This window comes from Canis aureus, chromosome 32 (genome assembly GCF_053574225.1).
Source record: "Canis aureus isolate CA01 chromosome 32, VMU_Caureus_v.1.0, whole genome shotgun sequence".
Lineage (NCBI taxonomy): Eukaryota > Metazoa > Chordata > Mammalia > Carnivora > Canidae > Canis > Canis aureus.
This window is the reverse complement of record NC_135642.1, coordinates 29,584,155-29,604,823: the sequence shown is the minus strand read 5'-3', so window position 1 is coordinate 29,604,823 and position 20,669 is coordinate 29,584,155. Positions and strand designations below refer to the sequence as shown.

The window sequence follows — 20,669 nt, the reverse complement described above, 5'->3', positions numbered from 1 at the left end:
AGGGAGCACTCTGGGGAAGAAATTAACTGAGTAAATAAAAATATACAGACTGCAAAGCATGAATCAGAACCACAGTGCCTCTAAACAACAGATACTTAAAGAATGCTTTTTATCTGTGAGCTTAATCTGCTCTAATTAATGCTCCCAGTTTGTTCCTTCAAAAGCTTGCAACTGATTTGACATCAGTTATTTGCAGACACTGGCAAAAGGAGGCTGCCTGCAAAGAAGAACCCTTTGTCCATATATTCTTGAAATTTTCTATCAAGAACATCTTCCAAGGAAAGTTTTATTTAGCCAGCTACAATTTTTCACGGATAATTTCTGATTACTTTACTATTAGTTCCAGTGAGTTTGTTAGCTTATGGTTATAAAACAACTATTTCTTCAGTATCTTTTTTATATCTGTAGGTCTGAGCCACCTTCCATCCCCAGTTCCACATACCAATGCCACAAATTAAATGAAGAATCACTTAAATTTGACCTTACAGATCTAGAAGCTAAATTGAAAAGTGTTCAAGGTTTTGATGTTCCTGGGATAAGTACCAGGTAAAATTTTGAAATGCATAGAAAACCCTCCAAATAATTTCTCCTTCAGGTCAGATCTCATTTAGACTTCAAATTTGAGAAAAACTGGTTCATTCCTCTGTAATCACACCTTGAAAGCTGAGAGGTCTGCTTCTTTTCTGTGCCCTGCTTTGCTTCTGGAAGCAGCTTTTAACAGTCACTGTAAGCTTTCTAAGATGTTGACATGTAAAAGTCTATAAAGTTGACCAGAACAAAAATGTCAGTCATAGAACATACAGGATAGAAGTATTGCCACAAGATTATCTCAATTACCACGACACATGTAGCTCGATTTGGGGGCCGGGGTTGTTTTATTGTCTTACTGTTTTTGTTTTTTATCCGAGAATGGGAAAGGAAAATGTAGGAGGATTCTGACTTGGAAATTCTAACCAAAGAGTATCTCTTTTCTTGATTTTTACACAAGTTTACCATCATGGTGTTCAGATAGAGTAGTTTCAGAAGGAGGAGGGGGGAGAGAGTGAAAAACAGTGACAGAGAATTGACCAGGTGAGGTTGACAGCTCTGCTTTCAAATCTGTCGTGACATCACTGACCAGATATTAGTTGAAAGAAGGAAGGAAGGAAGGAAGGAAGGAAGGAAGGAAGGAAGGAAGGAAGGAAGGAAGGAAGGAAGGAAATAAATAGTTGACCCAGATGCAATTCTAGTCTTTGAAAACAAGCAGTTTTATGTAATCCATGCCAAGCAAGGAAGTAGGAGACTTGGGAGATGTATGTGATATAATAATGCTTATATTGATGTAAATAAAGATTTATTTAAAGAGTTACCTCAGACCTGAGTGTTAGTTGACCACCAAAGAGCTTCTTGGGAATCCTGAGGCCCACATTGCCACCCCCACTCACTTTCTTCCCCTCCCCCATTTTTTCAGAAGCCAGAGGATGCCTGCTGCATCTTGCACTGTAGTGCAAACAGATCCCCGCAAAGAGAGAGGAAGATAAAATGAATTTAAATTCCAAAGGGGTTCCAGTGCCGGTTTCCTAGTCCCCGAGTCAGCAATGTGTTTGTGAAAATTCAGCCTTTTTGTCTCCCAGTAAAAAGGAGCTAAATCTACATCGGTGGCCCAGTCTCGGGTTGCTATTCTTTGCATTTTCTATTCGAGTGAATGAGAGTGAATGAAGTGGCCGGGACCCTTCATTTGATCTACTCAATTGCATAAAGTGACAGAATTCTAATATATTTGTTTAATGCTCTTCAATGGGCTTTCACTTTTTTGCTTGCAAATGAAGCATCCGTGGGCAAAGTTTCATCCCCCTTTAACACTGGGACATATTTCATAACTCAGGCTGTGGTTTGAAGTGATCTTGAGAGGAGTTTTAGACTCAAAAAGTGGAAAATAAAGAAACAGATGTGAAGTTATTGTAAATTCCTAGAGTGGGCTCTGGGGCTATTGTGCCCCCACGGCGGGCGGTCCAGGGGCTGTGCCTTTCATGCTGTAATTGAAACATATTAATTAGATAATTTGTTGTTAGTTTAAACGAAACAAATGCATCCCCTTTGAGGCTTCACAGCCGGTGAGTTGGGTTGTTTTTGTTTTGTTTTTGTTTGAGTGTCTCAGTGCATATGTGGCTTCAGGGGAAAAAATTAATTGACATTTATATTAAGAATTTGAGAACAGATCCTGGTCCATTTCATTTCTTAAATGGATACCTTTAAAAAAGAGAGTTTCTATTGATAAATGTATAAACCATGCCCCCACCCCAACCATGCATACACTCAAGTAAAACCTGTTTTCGGTGCTCCATTGGCTTCTTCCTCCCACCCACCCTTCAACTTCACCCCACTCGAGTACCTGGCCAGATTTATGCTTCCAATACGCTAACGCTCTTGTCTGTTTTAAAGGAATTAAACTCACTGGTATAATATTTGAACCATTCTAAGGATCGTTTACTAGCATTGCTCCTGTTAGTCTCCAGGCTTCTCAAAATCCCCACTCAGGCAACAGCAACAGTGAGAACTTCTGCAGCTTCTCTCTTGAGAAAGTGTACAAAATTCATCCATTGTGCAAGCATTTCCCCAATCACAGAGAAAGCCATTTAAAAACACAATTGAGTACAGAATCATGTTAAAAACCAAAAGTAACAGGACAGCCAAGTTTCCAAATCAAAAGCCTAATTTAAAAAAAGGCCCACGTTTGCAAAATAGAAAATAGACGTTAACTCGGTCTTCTGGATAAGACCCCAATATATATCTCACTGCATAATGTTGTCTCTTCCAGTTTTATTTTAAAGCTGTGTGTATTGACTTTGGACTTGAGCCAGGTGAAAAGATTTAACATGACAAAGAGAGCCATTGAAGGTATCATAGTTATAAACTTCCTTGTTTGTGGGGGCACTTCAGCTAAACAGGGCGCAAGTCTCAAAGCTGGGGATGGAGCAGGGTGGAGACGGTTGTTTGGGATTGCCTTTGGATTTCTGATCAAGGTCAAAATATCATCAGTGGATTTTTTACTTTACTCATTCAACTTTGTCTGAGAAAAGATGTCTGCAGTTGTGAAAAGAGGGCTCACAATGCCCAAGTTATTTCATTCTTTGCAGTATACCATGACGAGCTTACTAGCTGAAAAGAACATTTTCAGATAGTGAGTTGAAAATCACTCCTTTGCTAAAAATCAGAAATAGGATCTGCATCTTACTTACCCACATTTATTAAATGTATGTATGTGTATATTTATACATATGCATTCTACTGCCTATTATAGGACAAATATTTTACCTGATTATCTAAGCTGGTAATTTATACAATTTTTAAGGCTCGTGTTAGCCCTTTATGTTTCCTTCATTCCCAGTTTGAATTCAGTGTTAGTAAATTCAATGAGATTAGAATATTCCAGAAATGGCTTTAATTTTATTTCGCAGGAAGTAATGACAATGTATTTAATTTCTTTTAATATAGATGATTTCTTGTTGAGAACAAAGTTTCAAGAGTTTCATAGCTCAGGGTGGATAAGTTTTCCAGGCTTTCTTTTGCTGATCTTGTTGATATAATTGTGAATTGGGCTTGATGAATGAGTTTAGTTGTCCCCTGTCTGACGAGCTTTAGTAGCTTCATGCATTTTAATCAGTCCAATGATTCATTTATTTTCCACTTTTTTTTTTTTTGGGCTGTGTGTGGGATCCTTCCTTTTAAAAAATGCTCACAACAGGATTAATTACCCTTTGCATTAATCCTAATTTTTTTTCCAGATAACCCTCTAAATATGTAAGGGTCGCAGGTGCTAAGGAGTCTCCTTATGGAGTTATAGTGATCACGATTTTTGTGTGGGTTTCTCTGTACTGCGCAAAGGTCTTTGTTTAATCATATTACACAGTAAAGTGTTAATCACCATTTAAGTTTTTCTTTGTCTTGTAACTTCATTAGTTGAACACACACCTCACTCTGGAAATATCATGACCCCTTCAGTAAAGTTTCAGTTGGCCTTATGCCATAAATTCCTGGCAAATTGTAATTCTCTCCAAAAATCTGAAGAAAAGCAAATACTTAGAGTTAAGCATTTAAATTAACTTCATTTTCTTGCCTAAAATAAATTCATCCAGCATTATTTTCCTACATGAAGGAGTGAAAAGAAATCTGTTCTATTCAAAGTGAACAGGTTTCTTGACATGCAAGGTGAACTTCTAGGTAACTCCTGAAAAGGAAAATTTCCACAACTGAAGTAATTTAAAGGAACAAGGAAATGAATATTCTAAAATAAGGTGCATCAGAATATGAGCACTGAATAAACAAGTCTGTTTTTACTTTTTGTGTCTCCATATAGCCTCTACCTGGTTTCTACATAAGCCTTACATTCAGTATATTTTGTAAAATGTAACTTTTCAGATAGACAAAAATACATAGAGAGTATTTCATTTTTCTAGTGACAGTTTTTCAGCGTCTGATCTATTCTAGAAATAGTTTCCTCTTTCCCTCTGATTCAGGAGTCCATTTGAATAATTTCTTCCCCAATCTGTAAGTGCGTAAGAGGAGATGTGACTATTTTAGAAATATTAAAAAGACAAACTATTCAGACAACATATTATAAAAAGCATATTAGAGAAGTACTACATCTATCTTTTGTAAAGATACTGTTTGCAGCAACTCTTCAAAAACACACAAAACTAAAATTTGGATTTACATATTTTAATGAGAAAATATTATTTGGACTAGATTCATAATTTAATGTAGACACCTTTTTAAAATTCTTTGTCTTAAAACAGGCATGCTGGGAACAAGAACATCAATATTTAAAATGCCATGCTAATTTTGAACAGAAGGAGAAAAATGAAAGGTAAAAATTTTACAGCCCTGATGACACTACAACTTTTTTTTTTTTTAACTTAAGCAGGTCACACCAGAACAACAGTTCGTTTTCCAGCAAATTACCTAAGACTCTAAAGGAATATAGCAAACAAAAGTGCATTTTACACAGTGTATAATCATTCCTATTCACAAGCATTTACATCTCTTTGCAGCCCTTTAGCTTCTTGGGAAAGTTCTTGTGGCAAACAGAAAGACTTGTCCATGGGAGACCTATCCGGTGACATCTCCTTCACGTTACCAGTCAGCTATCTAAGTTCTCGGGTTGCCCTTGATGCTTTCTTAGTTTGGGCTAATTTCATTTTCATTTTCTTTTTTTTTCTTTCCTTCCAACAATAAAATAAATAGCTAAAAGGTCTCTAAGTAGTCGGAAAGTTAACATCCCAATTAACTTTCCCATCCCCCCATCCCTCCCCTAAACCTGGCCAGAAATGAAGAGTAAACATTCACATTACAACAGGTACTTGTAAAGTGGGCTTTGCCCGCTCGCCCGCCAAGCAATACAGATTCAAGTTCACTGTTTACATTTTACCGGGCGCCTTTGTAAACAATACTGCAAGGTTACTTTTAGTTTTGTTTTGCTCGTGTTGAGGACGAGCGTCCCCTTCTCAGTTTGGCAGCCTCTCCCCTAGCTCCCAGTGCCTGGAGCCTCTGGCAGGAAACAAAACCCAAAACAAAACTCCGCAGAAGCTGGGGAGGCAGGGCCGCTGCTCCGGGAAGCTGTGGTCCGCCCAGCCCCTGCCGGATGGGCGGAGGCGAGCGGGGTAGGAAGATTAGTGGTCCCTTTTCCCGGCAGATTTCCAAGGCGTAAAGGAGATCCGGCCCTCCGCCGTGCGGCTGCAGCCCTCAGGGAAGATCTGCTCGAGGAAACCTCTGAGACGGGTTCTCTTGTCGTGGAACTCACTGCGCGGAGTCCGGGGACCCGCCGATCCCAGCCGAGGGAAGACGCGCTCCTCTCCGCGCAGGCGGGAGGCAGGATTTCCCCAGTCCCCTGCCTCTTAAATGGGAGGGGGGTGTCGGGGGGCCCCGGGGATCGGAGGGCTGGTCTCAGGTGCCCCCTGTCTGCCCCTCTTGTGGAGGCGAGGGCAGCTCCCACGCGCCTCCAGGCCATCTGCAAGTTTGTGTTTTGTCTCCTGGGTCCAAACAGAGTTCTCGTGGCGGGGGGAGAGAGGGTTGGCCGCAGGTGAAATGGACAAGTTAGGGCGGCGGTCCTAGGTGGGGAAGGGCAGGACTGGGAAGCGGGGAAGGCGAGGAAGCTGGCGGGGAGGGGAACAAGAGGGGGCTCCGGCTGCTGCGGGTCAGTGCACCGCCACCGAGTGCAAGGCGGAGGCCGGGCTGGTGAGCGTTTCACTGGGAGTGGCGGGGCTGCTTTGGCTGGTGGCTGTTTGCGAGGACGTGGGGCTGAGCGAGGGCGGCGAGTTCGAGAGCAAGGTGGGGATGGGCGCAGGCAACGCGGGCAGGGCGGGCACTGCGGCCGGTGTGGGCTTGATGGGCACAGGGATTGCGGGCAGCGTCTGGCCTGCTGCGTGGCACAGCGGCTTCAGGGGCACGCCGTAGGCGCTGTAATCGCCACTAGCCATGGAGATAGGGGTGGCCGAATCGATCATGCCCGCGGAACCGTACACGTGCGGCCAGCCAGTACCCAGCGAGCTGCTCATGGTAGTCAACTGGTTGGGGAGCGGGTAGGCGGCGGGCACGGGCTGCATGGCGGAGAAGGCCAGCCCCCCGGGCATCTTGTACTCGCGAGCGATGATATTCTCGATGGCAAAGGGGTGCTTGAAGCCCGAGGGCTGCGCCACGCCGCCCAGATTGTAGGCGGCGGCGGGCATCTGTGGCAGGTGCGTGCCGGAGGCCGCAAGCGCGCTGAGGCGCAGCTTGGCCTGCTGCTGCAGGTACTGCGCGGCGTCGGCGGGCTTGCTGGGCGCCAGGTGGTCGGACTTGAGCACCTTGAAGCGCTTGCGGCGCCGCAGGAAGCTGCCGTTCTCGAACATGTCCCCGCAGCTGGGATGCAGCGCCCAGAAGCTGCCCTTGCCGGGCTGGTCTGGCCGCCGCGGGATCTTGATGAAGCAGTCGTTGAAGGAGAGGTTGTGGCGCAGGCTGTTTTGCCAGCGCTGCGTGTTCTCCCGGTAGTAGGGGAAGCGGTCCATGATGAACTTGTAGATCTCGCTCAGCGGCAGCATCTTCTCGGGCGAGCTCTGGATGGCCATGGCGGTCAGCGAGATATACGAGTAGGGCGGCTTTTGGTCGCTGTACGTGTTGCGGCCGGGCCGAGGCATCTTCTTGTTTGCCCCCTTCTCGCTCTGGGTCCGCGCGGGCCGGCGGCGGCTAGGATCTGCACAGGGGTTGGGGGGGGGGGGGCGGTGGATAATGGGAAGGAGAGGGCATGGATGCACAGACAGACACCGCGAGGTCAGCCAGGCCGAGCCCAGACCAGACGTGGTGGGCAGGGGCTGCAGCGCGGGGTCAGCCCGCGCCCGCGCCCGCGCTCCTCGCTGGCAACTTTGAGCGTAGAGTTGGGTGCGGCCACGGGGGCGCGGGAAGGGAAGCCGGTACGCGGCGCGAGGGAAGCATGGAAGTCAGGGGGACCTGGCGCGGGGCTGGGGCAGGGGTGCCACTAGAGAGCTCACCTTAAAGTTGCTCCAAGTTGTGCGTCCGCATCCGGGATGGCACGGCACCCTCGGGTCCCTCCCAGTGCGCGTTGCCGCGTCCGGTCTCGCCGGGGCTCCGCTCGTCTTGAGCCTCCCAGCTCAGCCCCGCAGCGCCGGGAGCCGACCAGTCCGCCGCGCTCCTGGCCGTGAGATCCCCGGGCGGCCGCGCTCGGCTGCGGAGTCCGGGCGCAGACGGCAGCAGCGGCGGCCTCGGGGCTCCGGAGGGCGCTGCTGTGGGCTCCGCGGCTCCGCTGAGCTAGGTGGCTGCCTCCATGTCCTCCCTCGAACCATCTGATAGTTTTAAGCGGTGACAGGAGCAGAAAAGACCCCTGTAGCGGCGCTTCATTAATGTGCCACTTCTTAGCTATCATATGACAATCGCCTTGGGAGGAGGAGGAAGAGGAGGGGGAGCGGGGGCTGCAGAGGGAGGGGACTGAGCGAGAGGGGAGAGCCTGGCCAGCTCTGGTTTCTTTCACACCTATTTACATGGACACCTTGGCCAATAGGAATCACTTCCAGCTCAAGCCTGGGCGAGGGGGAAGAGCCTCGGCCACCGGTGGTGAGCGGGACGCCGGCCGGGGTGCGCGGTGTGGAGGTATGAGGAGGTGGCGGCCGCGGAGCAGGGATTCAGGCGACCACTCACGTTCACAGACCGAGCTGCCGCGCAGATGATGTTTGACATGGAAATTGCTTGGCTGGGGTATTCTGTTTCCTCTGCATTGTATCGGGTTTGTATTGTTAGCTAACTTAAGGCACGGCTTGCCCCTGAAGCAGACCCTTTTCCTGCGCTTGGCAATACAGGGCTGGTTGCATGGGTTATTATAATGAAAATACACCCTTCCCCCTAGCCCTCCAAGAGGCAGGTCAAAGTTTGATTTGACCTTCCTAGGCCGCTGCCATAGCTTTACACAGTAGGTGTGTATCCTTTACGTGATGGGGTCTAAAAAATACTTACAAAAATATAATCGGACAGCCACTTGTAAAAAGCCCATTTTCTAAACGTATTGGCCAAATTAAAGGGAAAAAAAGTCTCTCTGAGCGAATAGGCAGGGTCTTCACTCTAAAAGTCCTCTAGGAATTTAATTAGACACAGGATGAAGGCTCTGGGGTTGTTGGGGCAGACAGTGTGTGGATCTGGGGGAGGGCCTGAGTTTGTTTGACACACTTTATCACCAGATAAATGGCAGGGTCTCATGCTTACCCCAGGTGGTTTGAAACTTTAGGAGTTAGGCATTGCATGGAAGTTTGCATTTTACAGCCGGAACTTTCTCCCCTTCTCTATCACTCCCTCCATCACCACCACCACCACCACCACCACCACCACCACCACCACCACCACCACAATAGAAAGAACATAGTTAGGGTTTAGAGAGCCCATCAAACGCTGCCTACAGACCCACTAAAACAGCAGCACCTTCTAGACTCGGAAGAACCGAAGTGTTTTCCTTTGAGGGAGAAAGGAGAGAGTGGGGATGTGCCTAGGGTCCCCCTGCCTGGTGCCAGCAGTAGGCTCCCTTTGGTTCGGATTAGTCTCCGGAGATTCAATGAATTATTCTTATTATCATTATTATTATCATCGTCGTCGTCGTGGGAGGCGGTGGCAGCGGCAACGGTGGCGGAGGCGGCGGCGGCATCATCATCATCATCATATTGCTATGAAATAGTGAGTCGACCCTGCCAGTGAACACTCACGCTGGAATAGACACTAGGAGTTCCCACTGATTTCTGCACATTCTCTGACCTTTATGGTTTCTAAAAGAAATTCCTTTTACCTCATTGTTAATAACTCAATCTCTACAGCCCACACTGAATCATCTTCAATCCGGAAATGTAAGAACTTTTTTTGTTTTTTCTTCAGGAGGAGGAGGTGATGGTAGTGGCGGTGGTGGGAGAGTTCTGGGTGTGAAGTTTGGACACTTTTAGTGATAGTAGAGCATTGTTAGTAGAGCTGTTTAGAGTTAGCATAAAAATCTTTCAGCACACGTGCACACACACACACACCCCTCTGTTAACCACAGTTTCGGAGGTGGTCAATAACTCACCAAAACGTAACTTAAACACGATGAATTTAGGAGATTAAACAATTTCATTAATATTGAAATGGCTCTCGCGTCTGGGCTGCCTCGCTTGAGATGCAAGCACACGTTTTTCAATATTAACAGAAGTGCTTGAAGAAAAGAATAATGTCACCTTCTTAATTCGGAAAAAAATAACCAGGAGGAGGAGGTGGGTTCGAGGGGTGGAGGCGGATCGCTGACCTGTCTCTGGGGGCATGGCTTGAGAAGGGCAGATAAACCCTCTGCAGATAAACCAGTTGGATTCAGGTGGTACCTCTGCCGAGCTTTGGCCGGGGGCAGCAGTACTTGCCTGAGCTGTGCGTGCTTTAGCTAACGAGGTTCGGCGTTTTGGGGTGTTATTTGGGGGCAGCCCAGTTCGGCTTGGGAGTCCAGGGATGGAAGGAATTGGGGAGACCTGGAGCCTAAGGGACCCCTGATGAAAAATAGTAGTAGCAAGGGCTTGTGTTTTCCAGATGAAAAGGCATTGGTTCACAGCTTTCCTGCTTCAGAAGGCAACTGGCCTCGGAGGTACAAAACTGAGGGTGCTCCTGTGGCAGAGGCAGGAGTGCTCCCAGGAAGGAAAGGTATCAGCATTGAAGCCCCCAAGGATTGTTTAGGGTCTTCTCAGCAAAAGTGTGCATACTGATATATAGAAACATAAATAAAATATTAAGAGCGGTCAGATTTGGGATATGTCACGAAAGGAGAGAAAGATCTCTGTTCCCCCAGTGACAGCCAGGAGGATTCTTTTCTACGGGGTGTGTGCGCACTCTTTTTAAGGGTGGGGGATGGGGAGAGAGAGAAATGTTTTCTTGTTTTAACAACTGGCATTTTGTTGCCTTGCAAAGGGCCTTTGTATGGCTGTCGAAATCATTGCTTGGAGTAAACAGAAGATTAACTAAATTCTAAGAGTGGAAGCATTTGGGTTAAAAAAAAATCTAAGTTGAAATAAATCTTTGTCCATCTCCCCAGGGAAAGTTGTCACCATCAAGTCTGAGACATGTGAGGATACAAGTAGGAATTCGTGTCCAAGGAATCTTCAAAGTTTGGCTAGGGTGAGGATGGGAGGTGAGGCATATTGCTCATTCCCAGGGTTAATTAAGGAAATCGAACCTAATAGCACAAGTTTGTCTTGGGTAGGGTGAGGAGCTGTGAGATGCACATTTAAAATAGGTACTTTAGTACAAAATTCTATTTCAGATCCTACTGAAGAGCCTGGGAGAAGGGGGAGGGGATTTGCATGCCATTTACAGCGTTTTAAGACTGGTATTATGAAGAAGAGGAGGGAAGGAGCACTTTCCAGAAATCTTGAAAAGTGCATCAGAGTCTATTGTACAGAACCCAAAGCAAACAGAGACTCTGGGGAGGGGGCACATCCGACTCTGAGGCTTAGGGAGTTGTTGGGAAAACTGTATAAAATACACATAAGTCAATTATACCCATGTGCAAACCAAATGGAAATCTCTTTCATGCAATAGCCATTCATCGCCTCCGCAGAGCCCACCACCGACTACCTTTCTGCTTGGAGAGTTCGCAATAGCCTCTTTTCCCACAAGCTGGACCACACACGGCTACCGATTTCGTAATAATTTATGCTAATTTCCCTCCATAAATCCACAATTCGCTTCAGTGGCACCCGAGCTGCTGAGGGAGTAAAAAGGAGACAGAGGGGTGACAAATACAATATTGATTTTGATTCCTTCTGTTGTCAAGCAGGTGTATGTGTGCGTGAACGGTGGGGCTGGGGTTAGGGAGCGGGGGCGCTAGGAGAGGAAAACCATCCTGAGCCGGGCCAGCCCCTCTGTCCACACTCCAGAGAGTAACGCGCCCTGGTTTGTTAATATTTACCAAACACCGATGGGAGGTGGAGGGAAAGTACCCGGCAGCTTCCGAAGGTTTCCTAGGCGCCAAAAACAATACCCGTCTTCCCGACTTGGAAAGCGAACTCCCGGCTGCCTGGAGCGTTTGGGGGCTAAACTTAGTTTGGCTCTTCTCTTCCTCCACTCTCCCTCAAGAGTCGTTCCCTCCTTCTTGTGTTCTCCACCCCTGTCTCTCTCTCCTCCTTTCTTACCGCACTCCTGGCCCTCACTTCTCTTGCCCTATCCATCCCCTTTCCATTTTCTCTACCAAACGGGCTAGGAAATGCCCTAGGTGGGGGAAAGTCTTCTGGCGAGCGCAGTAGGGACGGTAGGTTTTAGGGCCTCCTCCCACCCGCCCCACCTTTCCAGGCCGCCTCCCGCGTTTGCCCAAGTTTTCCGCACTCTGGGAACCCGCGCTAACTCACCGCGCCGCTTTGTCCCTCCCATCAGTCATTCTTCACCAAATCTGCACTTTGGTGGCGTGAAACGACTTAGCTTTCCTTTCAAAAGGATTTTGTTCCCGGGGTATTCAGCGGTAAAACAAACTCCCTCGGCCTGTCAGCTGTCAATTTTTAAAAATTGTCGTTCTGAGTGTCCTGGAGACTGTCCTTAGAATCTGTGCGCTTCCACCGCCAGCACCTTCACCTGGCCCAGCCCAGCCCTAGTGTTCTAGATTCCCCAGAGGGAACCCACTTAGTGAGGTGACTTGGCTGGGGCCATGGGACATGGTCTTGCGGGTTCTTGGGCGGAAGAGATCTTTACCCAGTTGGGAGGTGCGGTGGGGAAACCTACTGGCCATGACTTTTCCATGACTGCCCTGGGAGTCTGAGCCAGCACTGCCTGGCCACATCCACTGAATCTGATGGGAAATCAAAATGCCCAAGGAAAAGAGGTGGAGGAGGGGACACACTTTGTGCTCCAGTGCCAACCAGGAGTGGAAGGACTTGCCCTCTCTCTCTCAACCCGCAGTGGAAGGACCCTCCCTAGTTCTTAATCAGGGCCTCTACCTGCCCCCCCAGCACTCGCCGCCCCCCCACTAGGAAGCCAAAGGAACACACGGATTTTTCCAAATAGTAGGATGTCAGCCAGGGAACTTTGGAGCTATGTATTACATTGGTTGGTGACTGGCTCCCGGAGGCTTAGACCTTAACTCATAACAAGGAGGTTGAAAATAAACTTTTGATGAGGAGTCCATTTCTTAAAATCAGTTCTTTCCCTTCTGCCATTCTTGCTTGGGTTCTAAGAAAGGCAAGAATCTCCACCTCCTGCCCACCCTTTACTCCCATCCACTCTGGGAGGCTCAAATTCAGAGGTGTCCCATCCTTATTCCCCACCGCTTGGCTGTGGGCAGGGCCTCTGGCTATGACTGGTGGCACCTGGAATTAAAATCTGTTTTCCTTGGGGTTGGGAGAAAGGAAGTGGCAACACCACACACATTTTAGAAGTATTTCCAAAGTAGCAGCTGCAGTTTGGAGAGTATAGAAGGCTTAGTTTTCCCTCCACCTCAAGCACAAAACAAACAGTTGCCAGCATTAGGTGCCGGTCCTCCTTGACCTCCATCCCCAAGAAGTGCCAACCCCCACCCAGAGTGAGCAGGCAATTTCAATGCCTGTGAAAACAACTCTTGCCCTGCTGGTCACGATGCCTTCTCTTTGGAATCAGTTTGCTAAATACCATTTGGTCTTTGCTTGCTCTGAGGTTTTAAGTCTTTAAAGCCAGAGTTTCTAAATCCAATCCCTCCTTTGCACAAACAATTGCATAGCTTTAAATTGGGCATTACCAAACCTACAAATGTATTTGTTTAGAAAGTTATTTGCAAAACGTTGGTGGAAGGATTTTTGTTGTTACTGCTAAACCCTCCCCATAAGTTTTGCTCTGCACTGTGTGAAATAGAAGAAGCAATTCAAATCTATTATTATTATTGGAGGAAATATTGCTAAAGCCACCTTGGTATTGAAGGGATTAACTTGCTTTTCTCCCAGCCCCTAACTCTGGGGTTAAGACAGCAGTAGATCAACTGTATAATGTGTGCACTGTTCGCTCATTTGTACAAGCAGAACAAAGGTTGGACTAAGCCAAATTGCATTGCACTTGTGAACCGAGTCCTGATGTGAAGTATCTTTTACAGCGGGGGGAATGAGAACAATTTCGTGTATGTCTAAAAGGGAATAACAAAGCCACTTTCTCGAGCATCTCAAAGTGAAGTAGCGAGGCGTGACATTCCCAGGGTGAGGAGGGACAAAAGCAGGGTCAGGGGGATGAAAAAGAGAATCAAACAGCCACTTTCACATGTCTGCCCTCAACTGCTGCACCTCTCCATAATAGGAAACAAATGTTGTAAAAGGGGGGATTGCTCCCATTCATTCAAAATAGCAAATGATAGCTAAACAACATTGTCAAAACTGAATCAACTTCTGTGCAGTACCACCCAGAAAAAGGTATTGTGTTTTGTTTAATAGCGGGGTGGAGCAAAGGGTCTTTTTTTTTTTTTTTAAGGGGGAAGGGGGAGAAAAATCACCCTATACTTTTCATATTAATTTTCTTTGTCGGGAATTACTTGTTTGCTCAGATATGGGGGGGGGGCACCAGTATTTCTGGCTAGGTATTCTTAAAATGTTTTTTTTGTTTGTTTGTTTTTTGGGGGGAGGAATTTTAGGAAAGCAGAAACACGAAGGCGATGTTTAACTTTGTGAAGTGTTTTAAAGCTTCCAATAGTAGGAAAACTTTATCCTCCTTTGCATGCGTTATCCAGAAAAAAATAAGATCTTGTTTGCAGTAGAATATGAATCCTGTGTAGGAGACTAAATACACTTTACTCATAAATTTGAGAGAAATCGATCCTGGGGGGGAACTACAAAATATCTGAAATGAAGAATATTTTGCATCCATAATATTTGTTGGTGCATTTTCCTGTTAATTTGTTTTGAAACCAGATAACCTGTAGGTCTCCAGCCTTAAAACCCCGCGCTTCTGCTTTGTTTGTTCAGGCTGACGAGGAGGAGAGCTTAACCCTGTGGATGTGTGCAGTATGTGTTTTCTTAATGGCAGAAGCAGATTTCGCTGAAGACTACAACAGCCTTTAGATAATAATAATTCTCTGTGTTCCGGGGAAGGTTAAAACTTTTGATTTCTCTGTCTCTATCTCTATCCTCCCCCCTTCTCTGTTCTGTCTCTCTGTTCTCTTTCTTTCTCTCTCTCTCTCCCCCTTTCCCTCTCTCTCTCCGTCTCTCTCTCTGTTTGGGCTTTTTGTTTTTTGTCTCCATGCATCCCCCGCTGAGCTGCCACCCACAAAGCGGGTTTGAGAAAGAAAGAAAGAAAAGAAAGAAAGCGGCTGATCCCTTACTGGCCTCCCCCAGTTAGGAATGGCTAAGAGGCGGGGCTTGCACCGCTGCAGACGCTCGCGGCCCCCGGGCAGCCGGGTCTTTCCGCTCAGGCGGGTCTCACCTGGACAAGGGCTTTGCTTCGCGGGTCCAGCGCGGGGTGCCGACCCCCAGCCGCACACCCTCTTCCTCAGCACTGCCCCTACTTCGGGTACTCCGTTTGCTCACTCTTGGCGGGTAGCTGTGTACTGCAAGATGTAGGGGAAACCAGATTGCCCCGAGGGCTTACCGACACCCCAGAAATAGATCTACCCTCCTCTGCATCCTCTATTTCGCTTTCTCTTTCCCTCTTTTCTCTCCCTCTCTACCCTCATCTCTTCTTTCAGAAACTCTGGTTTTAATTTCCACAGCAGTATGGACACCAGATTTTTAGGTCCGCAAACTAGCTGCCTTCTCAGCAATGCAGTGTCCAGGATCGGCAGTGCATTTCCTATGTACCCAGCCGGCCCACTCGAAAGAAGAAAGAAAGGGAGGGAGGAAAGAAACAGAAAACTCAAACATCCCCACCCCCACCCCATCAGCCACACACCTTAGCTGTGTAGTGGTAGGCGGTGGTAAGTGGGTGGCTCAGGAGAGTGGATAAATCATTAAGTCGACTATTCATAGATAGCATTGGTGCAGTTCTTAGACACTGGCACTTGAAATTGCAGTCGGCATTATTCACTACCTACCCCCAACAACAGCGACCCTAGCAAGAAGTCTTCACTTCTCTGTCATTTATTTAATATTTTTATTGGAAAAGAACTTTGGAAATATATATTTTTATAGAAATATTTATACATGTAAATATTACATCTGCACTGCAGTTTTTCTTTAAGTTCTTCTCCGTCTCTCTCTCTCTCTCTCTTTTTTTTTTTTTTTTTTTTTTTTTGGTAAATCCAGAACTACGGAGCACTTACTAATTCCCAAAAGGGTGATCCAGCAGGTGATTTTCTTTGGAGTGATAACCATTTGTTTATGGGGCAATCGCGATTTGATTGGTGGAGCAGAAAGTTTTCCTTAACTGAGGTAGGCGTCCTTTTCTTACCCCACCAGCAGTAAAGAAAACCTTTCACCTCTCACTTCACACACTCTCCCCAAAACAGTTTGAATCCATAGTCTTTGACTGGGTTACCGGGTTACCCGGAGTTTGGGGAGGCTACTGATCTTTCGGTTCCATCTGTTCATCCTCTTCTTCCTTATTTTTCTTTAATTGCAAAAAACAAAGAACCCCACCCCCAAAAAAATACATACAAACAGGGTAAAATAGGTGAACCATACGTAGCTATTCAGATCCTTCCCTGTTCCCACATCCCACGTCCTTCGCCCCTTTTCAAAAGGACTGAGGGAGCTGGCGCCCCAGATCTTCGGTAATTATTAGCTACTTAGGGTTTCGCGTCCGGATCCCCGCGACCTGTTGATGACTCCCAATCACTGAGCGCGGAGCTCTGCTTCGAAGTTGGTTATGTAAACTGCTTGTGTATTTCACATTATCATCCCGCTGACTGGAGGCAATGTAGATTTTCTAAAGATCTAATGAATAAACAACCAGCAACTGCTGGCGGTGTAATTTACATTGTTAATGCCTACATGTGTATAATAAATATGCATTTGTATGTCTTCAAATAAACTCTTTTTAGTTTCTAACCTGTGGTGATTTTTTTTTTCCCCTAAAAGAAGGAGGGCGGGGGCGGAGGGGGGGGGGCTGGAAATCTCGCCTTTCCAAGGAATGAGAGTTTATTTCACTTGCGTGACTCTGGTGAGAATGGGTCTGCCGTCAAGCCCAGATGTAGAGTCCGCAGCCCGATTCTGCTGCCCCTCCTACCCGAGGAGGGATGCTCGGCCGGGATAAGCCCCCCCACCCTCCACCCCCGCCCCCCGCCCCGGGTTCGCGAAGAAAGGGAGGATGCACCCAGGAACTCCGCGGCGCGGGCTTGGGGACCGGGGCGCTCCACGTAGAAGCGGATCCGGGAGAGAGGACAGCGGCCGCAGGATCCCGGTGTTCTCCCCGGAGCCATCGCCCCTCCTCAACTTAGAAGTGCCAGTTACTTCTCCAAGATCGCAATTTGGGTTGGGAGAGTTGGGACCACCCCTGGGAAAAGTTTTCCCGGGGAACTTCCCGACCGCGCGCCTCTGCAAACAGCATTTCGGACCAGCCCGGGGGACCGCAGGCGGGGAAGAGTGGACGCTGGCTCGGAGTCAGGGCCCTAGCCTCTGCCCCATCAGCCCCCTCCTGCGGGCGGGCCACCGCGCGGAGGGCGGCCCAGCACGGGTGCTCCTGGGAGCCAAGGCCTCCGGAGCCGCGGGGTCTGGACCCAGCGTAGCTGCTGTTTTCAGAAGCGGAACGTCCTTTCTGCGCGTCCCACGCCGCTTATTTCAGGCTGGGCACCAACGTTTGATATCTCTCCCCTCCAACCAGGTGCCACTTTCTTAGCGCGCTCGGAGGCAAATGTCTCATCTTTTCCCGTCCTGGATCTGGAATACATTATTTTAATTAAGTCTATGGCGATTTACTTTCCTCTGAGATCTATTCCACGGTGCAATTAGGAACGTATTGGTGCTAGCTCATATGAATATTCAGGAGCGTGTCAATTAATTAGCAGACAGAGGAATCTCATTATGGTGCTCAAAACCCTTTTAGTGTTAAGCAGAATTAAGGGGGTATTTGGCAATGCGCTGGATTAGTGAATATTTTACTGTGCACTCATTTAACTTCATTATCATAGCACTTACACTACTCTCTGATTTTATTAATTAAATTGCTCATTAATTTGTCCGAAAAGGATAAAAGTTTTAATGTGCCACCCAATAACTTGGAAAGTAAACTTTCGCCCTGCTTGGTCTTCGCTCCCAGCCAGAAGAGGACAGATGGCTGCTTGCAAAAGCCGGAGATGCAGGCGCGGTTCCTCCCTCCCTCCGCCCTGCAGCTTCGGGAAGCGCAGGCGCTCTGGCTCCGCGAACTCGGGTAGCAGGATGCAAGGGCCGAGACCGCCGAACAGCCTCCAAGGACCGACCTGGAAATCTGAATTCTTCCTGCAGGGAGTCGGGGGGGGTGGGGGCGGAGGGAAGCCTCTCGCTCGTTCGCGGCGCTCGTTCGCGGGAGTGCAGCTGACTAGGCGTGGAGAGATTTGACCCGGGATGCTGCAGCGCCCGGGACATTACGGTCAGCGCGCCTAGGAGCCTCCGCCTCCGGGCCCTGAGGCTCTCTGTTTACCAAAGGCGTGAGCGAAATGCTCCTGGTAGGGTCAGCATCCGCAACATTCCAAGGGCTTGCTGAGTGCAGCACCCAGGCCCCCGCTCCCCCCCTCCCCCAGGCTTTGCCTGAGCATCCTGCCCTCGACCTCAGGCATCATCCAGGTTGGTGTCCACGTGCCGCTCACACCTACCTGCACCTCCCCCACCCTATCCCCAAAGGTTAGAAAGACAAATATTAAAATTACTTGCACAAAGGGAACTGCTAAAGAGATCCCAAATTAATATGCATGTAAAATTAATTAGTTGCATTTCGTGACATCAAAATAAGTACCTGGGAAACAGAACACCTTCTGGGCATTGGGAACATATGCTAGAATTAGAGTTAATTGACTAATTACATAAATTAGGCATTAATTTTGCAACACATCAAGTATAAAAGATATCTCAATTAATTGTGCATAAATTACCAGGTGAAGCGGGGCGGCAGTCCGGCTAGGATCACGGTTCTTCAACCCCCCCACCCCCCTGCTCTTTTAGAGCCCAAAAGCCAGTTGGCGTTCTGGGCACCCAGGTCGCGACAGGCTGGCCCGCAAAGAAACGTGGAGATCTGCATAGGGAGTCGCCGCTGCGCAGACTGATGACCTGGGGCAGTTGTTAATGCGAAGGAAACTCCTCTACTCATTAAAATCAATTACGTGCGGTTAGATTGATCAGCTTTTGTTGGAAAGGAGAGAAGCCGACCCCTTTCCTAACCACCACCCCCCCCCCCCACCTGCACCGCACGGGCCCCTTTAGCTGGTTCCGTAAGCGATCTGGGGCCCTGGCTGAGCAGGTCTCCAAGTACTGGTTCTCAGTTTCCCTCGCTGAGGAGGTTACTTTTTCTGGATTTGACGTCGGCTCTGAGCCATTTCGATCGATCTGGACCCTGGCCTGAGCGTGCTGGGCGCCTGGTTTCTCTTGGTTTACATCCTCCCTGGCTTGCCACCACTCTTTCCTCAGGAATCCAACTTGGAGCGAGTGATGCCAAGCGATTTGAAGTGGGTGTAAGTGGGTGTAAAATCTTGGTAAATAACCCATATGTTCCCCCAGAGGACTGGTTTGTCGGAGCCCCCAGTACCGCCTCCCCCCACCCCACCCTCAGTGGTTTATATGATTTCTCTAGTTTCTTGTGAATGAAAGAATGGATATAGCATGGATGTTCAGTTTAAATTTTAAATTTCTGGGCTCTCTTCTCCAAAGAAAGTTCCAGGAGACATACTAGTAGTTTTCTCTCTCAACAGATCACCAAATGTAACATTTGTTTTGCCTTTCCAACAGTTTGTCGTTAGTGAAATATTAATGGTGTTGGCAGCGACTTTATCCTATATTCTCTACATGTTTTAAATGAAAGAAGTGTTTCAAAATAAAAGAGTTATTTGGGCAGTGAATAAAGTCTTGCTACTTCAAAATCTTTGTAAAACCACAGCAAAACTCATATGCATTCCTCATATAAATTACCACCAATTACAGCACAGTTTGGTTCTGTTGATCTAGTGGAATGTTACTAATGGAGGGACAGATTTCTCAGCCACTTCTGGAGCTGTCATCGTGTGCCTCGTAAAAGTAACTCCTTCAAGATTCCCAAGTTGTAATCATTTTCTTCTTTTTGCCAAAGCAAACATAGGAGAATGAAAGAAGTCCTGAGAAACCCTTTATGGTTTGATGGTACACATCTTCATCAAGGTGCTTCCGTGACATTTGTTAGGTAGAATCCTGAGTGCTTATGGGCTAAAGAAACAGATGAATTCCAGAGTTCACTGAGACATTCATTTTGATGTAGAGGTTTCTCTTCGGGAGCCAGATGCTGAAGGTACTTGAGGGAGATGCTGACAAGTGGATAATTGTCAGCAGAACTAAAACAGACACTTTGTTTACAGTCGAGCATGATTAATTGAGAGTAAATAAAACAGCACTCTTTATAAAATCACCCTCCAAGTTCAAAAAAGCCTGTATGTCTCTAGAAATAAAAGAAGTAGAGTTAGACAAGAGCTAGTTTTACCAGACCCTTGAAGCAGCAGCTGGTGGTGTGGATTTGAAATAGATGTCCCTTATTGCTTTGCAGCTGGTTTGCTTTTTTTTTTTTTTTTAATTTTTTGCTAAATGTATAGAGCTGGATTACAAACATTTTTCTCCTAATTAGCTGAATTTAATTTTTCTTATTAAAGGATTGTTCTTCCTCTCCCCCTTCATTCTCCCTTTAAAATGTGAAACTCCATGTGAAATAATTTTCAAAATGAGCCAGACTTGATAAACCCAAACTGATGTTGTCAAACAAGGCTATAAAATGCCATTGTGATACTTCAGCTTGCAAGAGAAAATCTCTATTCCCAGTGGCTTTAATATATTGCAGAGGCCAGACTCTAAGAAACATCTTATGATTGTCCAACACAGTAAGTTTTAATGAAAAAGGAAATATGTTTTCTTTCAAAGCACAGTGTACTTGTGTACACAATATATATAAATACGTATATATTGCCTCTGTTCTGCTAGACCAGAAGGTGAACAGGCCAACAACCTTCCTAACAAATTTTGCTAATCATGTTTGTGACATGCTGATTAATTGCCTTGGGTAGATACCTTGGATAGATTGATTTATAGCAGTCTATAAATGGACATTCTTTGTATTGTAATATGCCC

The 20,669-nt window shown here is 47.0% G+C and overlaps 1 protein-coding gene and 2 long non-coding RNA genes across 4 annotated transcripts in view; 2 read left to right on the top strand and 1 right to left on the bottom strand.

Moving 5' to 3' along the window:
* Positions 1-20,669, top strand: part of LOC144303314 (uncharacterized) — a 395,489-nt gene that overhangs the window by 202,792 nt on the left and 172,028 nt on the right. The window lies entirely within an intron of this gene.
* On the bottom strand, positions 4,724-7,372 carry FOXB1 (forkhead box B1). Its single transcript, XM_077880419.1, has one exon. The coding sequence runs from the start codon at positions 7,149-7,151 to the stop codon at positions 6,174-6,176; it is 978 nt and encodes a 325-aa protein (XP_077736545.1). The 5' UTR covers positions 7,152-7,372; the 3' UTR covers positions 4,724-6,173.
* Positions 8,005-11,279, top strand: LOC144302871 (uncharacterized). Its single transcript, XR_013369874.1, has 2 exons — positions 8,005-10,648; positions 11,059-11,279. It is a non-coding gene; the product is annotated as an uncharacterized LOC144302871 (long non-coding RNA).